At 33.0% G+C, this 3,955-nt stretch overlaps 1 protein-coding gene across 1 annotated transcript; it reads left to right on the forward strand.

The window, feature by feature from the left end:
• Window positions 1-267: 267 nt before the first annotated feature.
• Window positions 268-2,724, forward strand: LOC130941706 (multiple organellar RNA editing factor 8, chloroplastic/mitochondrial-like). The gene is made up of 4 exons (XM_057870284.1): window positions 268-767; window positions 1,271-1,368; window positions 1,465-1,530; window positions 1,746-2,724. The coding sequence occupies exons 1-4, from the start codon at window positions 376-378 to the stop codon at window positions 2,513-2,515; spliced, it is 1,326 nt and encodes a 441-aa protein (XP_057726267.1). The 5' UTR covers window positions 268-375; the 3' UTR covers window positions 2,516-2,724.
• Window positions 2,725-3,955: the final 1,231 nt, after the last annotated feature.

The raw sequence follows: 3,955 nt of genomic DNA on the forward strand, positions 1-3,955 counted from the left end.
AATCTAAAATTATACAAATTAGTAAATATGTTACAAATTACATATTTTAGTAAATAAAATAATTAAATTATTAAATTATTCATTAAAAAAAAAACTGAAAAAGTCTCTCTCATACAAGAAAAGATAATGATATTTAATACACAAAAATGAAAAACAAAAATGTTGGAAAATACCGTATATTCAGCATAAAGATATTTTATATTTCACATTCAATTTTGTTAAAAGACACAAAAGGACTATTCCGGAACAACAAAAAAAACCCAATCCCCCTCACTCCTCAGCTTATAACAACAAAACCCTAAACCCCTTTTCCAGACTCTCACACTCAATTCTGAGCTCTGAACCTTTTTCTTCTTCTTCTTCTTCCTCGAAACGATGGCGACTCAGATCTTCTCTCGAATCATCCCCAAATCCCTAACCCTAACCCCTTTCATCTCTCGCTCACTCTCTTCCTCTACCACCACCTCTCTCGCTGCTGGTTTCTTCCTCCGCCGCCTCCGCCCTCTTGCCTCCGTCGCCTACCCCACCTTCCGCATCCTCCTCCATCCTCCTCGTTCCTCTTCCGCCCTCTTCTCCACCCGCGCCTCCACCTCCTCGCTTAACGACCCTAACCCCAACTGGTCCAACCGTCCACCGAAGGAAACTATCCTACTCGACGGTTGCGACTTCGAGCACTGGCTCGTCGTCATGGAGAAGCCTGAAGGAGACCCAACCCGCGATGAGATCATTGATTCCTATATCAAAACCCTAGCTCAAGTCATTGGAAGGTGATCATCAGAAACCTAAGTGTTAATTAAGTTTCTTTTTTTGTGGTTCTAACATTTTACAGTGTTCTTCTATGTAATTCGATATGCTGTTATTTAATTACTGTTGTTTACCTTCTGTAATTAAGATATATGTAAAATGAAAAAAAATATACCTTTTTTCTAATCTTAATAAATTGGCAGCAACAAAAACTATCTATATGTTCTTAGGGTTGAAGAACAATTATTTCAAGGAAGTTAGGGAATGTGCTCGTATTCTGTTATTAGTAGTTCATAGAAAAAGTAACACTAAAGAAATTAACTCATAATTGGACGTTTTTTTATTGAGCTTTGAAGAAGGGCAGTGCTAGAGCTATTTGTGTTCTATTAAAATTTGGAACTGTGTGTCTGTTGCTATTTGAGATGAGGATTCTTATGATTATTATTGTAATGGTTGTATAAAATGTTTTTGCGGTCTTAGCTCTGATCATTTGGTATTTTTTATTTTTTATTTTTTTGGGGTGCAGTGAAGAAGAAGCAAGGATGAAGATATATTCGGTTTCAACTAGGCACTACTTTGCGTTTGGGGCACTTGTATCCGAAGAACTTTCATACAAAATCAAAGGTTAATAAATATACTTCCCAACTCTCTTTTTCTGGTTTCTATTTTTGTTGTCTTTGCTAATAGGTTTTGATTTTTGTTTTTTGGTTGAAATTGCAGAGTTGCCTAGAGTTCGTTGGGTACTTCCTGACTCGTATTTGAATGTCAAGGAAAAAGATTACGGAGGTAAAGTCCCTTGTTTTGTCACCTTGCTCATGTTTGTTTGTGTATATACTCGTGTGCACGTGTTATGTTTCTTTCTCTTAATTCATGTACTCCCCCAACTGGAAAATCGTGATAAACAATTCTTAGGCTTTTTAACATGGTATGTCATGATGCCTAATTTTTATGGCGTTGGCTATTGGCTAATGCATTATGGATTTTTTTGGTTCCTTCACCAGGTGAACCCTTCATCAATGGACAAGCTGTACCATATGATCCCAAGTATCACGAGGAGTGGGTTAGAAACAATGCCAGAGCAAATGAAAGGAACAGGCGCAATGACAGGCCTCGGAATGCTGACAGGTCAAGAAACTTTGATAGGAGGAGGGAAAATGTGGTGAACCGAGACATGCAGGGTAGGCCTCCCGTGCCAAATCCTGGTGCTGGCCCTGGTCCTGGTCCTAACATGAGTGGTGCACCACCCAACAACCCAGGTGCATACCCTCCCAACAACCAAGGCGGATATGCTCCTCCTGGCGGCCAAGGTGGATACACTCCTCCTGGCAGCCCAGGTGGATACACTCCTCCTGGCAGCCCAGGTGGATACGCTCCCAACAACCAAGGTGGATATGCTCCTCCTAGCGGCCCAGGTGGATATTCTCCTCAAAATGCAGGTGGATATGCACCTCAAAATGCTGGCGGATACCATCCTCAGAATGCACCAGGTGCCTATCCTCCCCGCAACCCACCTCCTAACACGGGGGCTGCGCCTCCAAACAGTGGCTATGGTCAAATGGGAGGTGTGCCACAGAATAACTATGGCGGCAACATGGGAGGAGGAGTGCCTCCAAACCAGAACATGGGCGGGGTTCCACCAAACCAGAACATGGGCGGAGTTCCACCAAACGCAGGATGGTCGAACAATGCTCCCAATAGGGACTACCAGCCTAGAGACGTTCCAAACAGGGATTTTGGAGGCCCAGCGGGTGGGAACACATACACTGCCTGAGGTGTGATGATGTGCTACAATGTAGATAAAGAAGAATTGTCTTGGAGACAACTTTGGGTTTATTTGATTTGGTCGAAGGAATTATTATGTAGTATTCTTACTTCTAGTCTTACTTAACTTATTGCTCTACTTTCCAATGAACCTGCATGTCATGGAACTGAAGTTCACAATTTTTGAAGGTTAGATATAATCATTTGCAAACTTAATAATATTGTCTGACAAAAATGCAATTGAACTGAACTGGAAAAAATTTTCAATATATGTGTGAGAAACTAATTTTATAATGCAAAATCTAAATTTTTTTTAATATAAACGTGAGAAAATAATTTTATATTGTTAAATGTCTTCAAATGGTGGGTGTATTTGAGAAGTGAAAAACTATTTAAGATTATTAGTTATTTATAACATAATTGAAATATAAGATTAGAATAAAGTATTATTTGGAATTTTAACGTGAGTTAAATTTTAATTTAGCTTTTAATGTTTTAAATGAGTTTAATGTTTTACGCTTGAATTTGACATAAATAATTAATATATTTAAAAGTTAATATAACGTTTGATTGTAAGTAAAATTGACGTTGAGATTTAATTTAGTAAAGTTTTTAGTCTTTAAAAATAGTTTATAAAATTTAGTTTCTAAAAGTTAGTGTTTTTAAAATTTATAGTGTTTATATTTGATAAATTAAATTAAAAATAATTTTTAATAAACATAAGTAAAAAGTATATCTGATAAAATAATTTTTAAAATTTAAAAAGTATTATAATAAATATTAATATAAGTATTAAATTTAAATATTAATTAATGTATAAAATTATAATAATTTTTTTAATTTTGATAAGTAAAAGCTAATTTAAAAAGTTAATTTTATATTCCAAATTAATATGAAATTCTAGCACTCTTTCATTGTAAGAAAGAGGAAATGTCTGTATATAAAGTTTTAGTATTCTGGAGAGAGAAGAAAAAAAAGAACATCAAAATTTTGTTTACTTACAATCTTTTCATTTTATTGTTTTAATTTAAATATATTTTTGAGTTGATATTAAATTATTATTAAATTATAACAAAAATAAAAAATAAAAATAAAAATAAAACTAAAAAAATAAAAAATATTTTTTATCATTAATTTTTAAAACTAAAATATCTTTTAATATTAAATTTATTTAATTTTAATTAAAAATTTAACTTAATTATAAAAAAGTTAAAATAATTTTAAAATGAAAATATCCTCTTAAAATAAGAGTTGTTTAATTGTTTGAAAGATTCAAAATTTATATTTAAAAGATTATATTACTTTTTAAAATTAAAGTTATTTAATTTAATTAAAAATTTAATTTAATTTAATTTAAAAAGAGCACAATTCATTTTAGTTTAATTATAGAAAATAAAAATATACCATTTTAAAATTAGAGTTGTTTAATTATTTAAATTTAAATTTCAAT

Source organism: Arachis stenosperma, chromosome 7 (assembly GCF_014773155.1).
Source record: "Arachis stenosperma cultivar V10309 chromosome 7, arast.V10309.gnm1.PFL2, whole genome shotgun sequence".
NCBI lineage: Eukaryota > Viridiplantae > Streptophyta > Magnoliopsida > Fabales > Fabaceae > Arachis > Arachis stenosperma.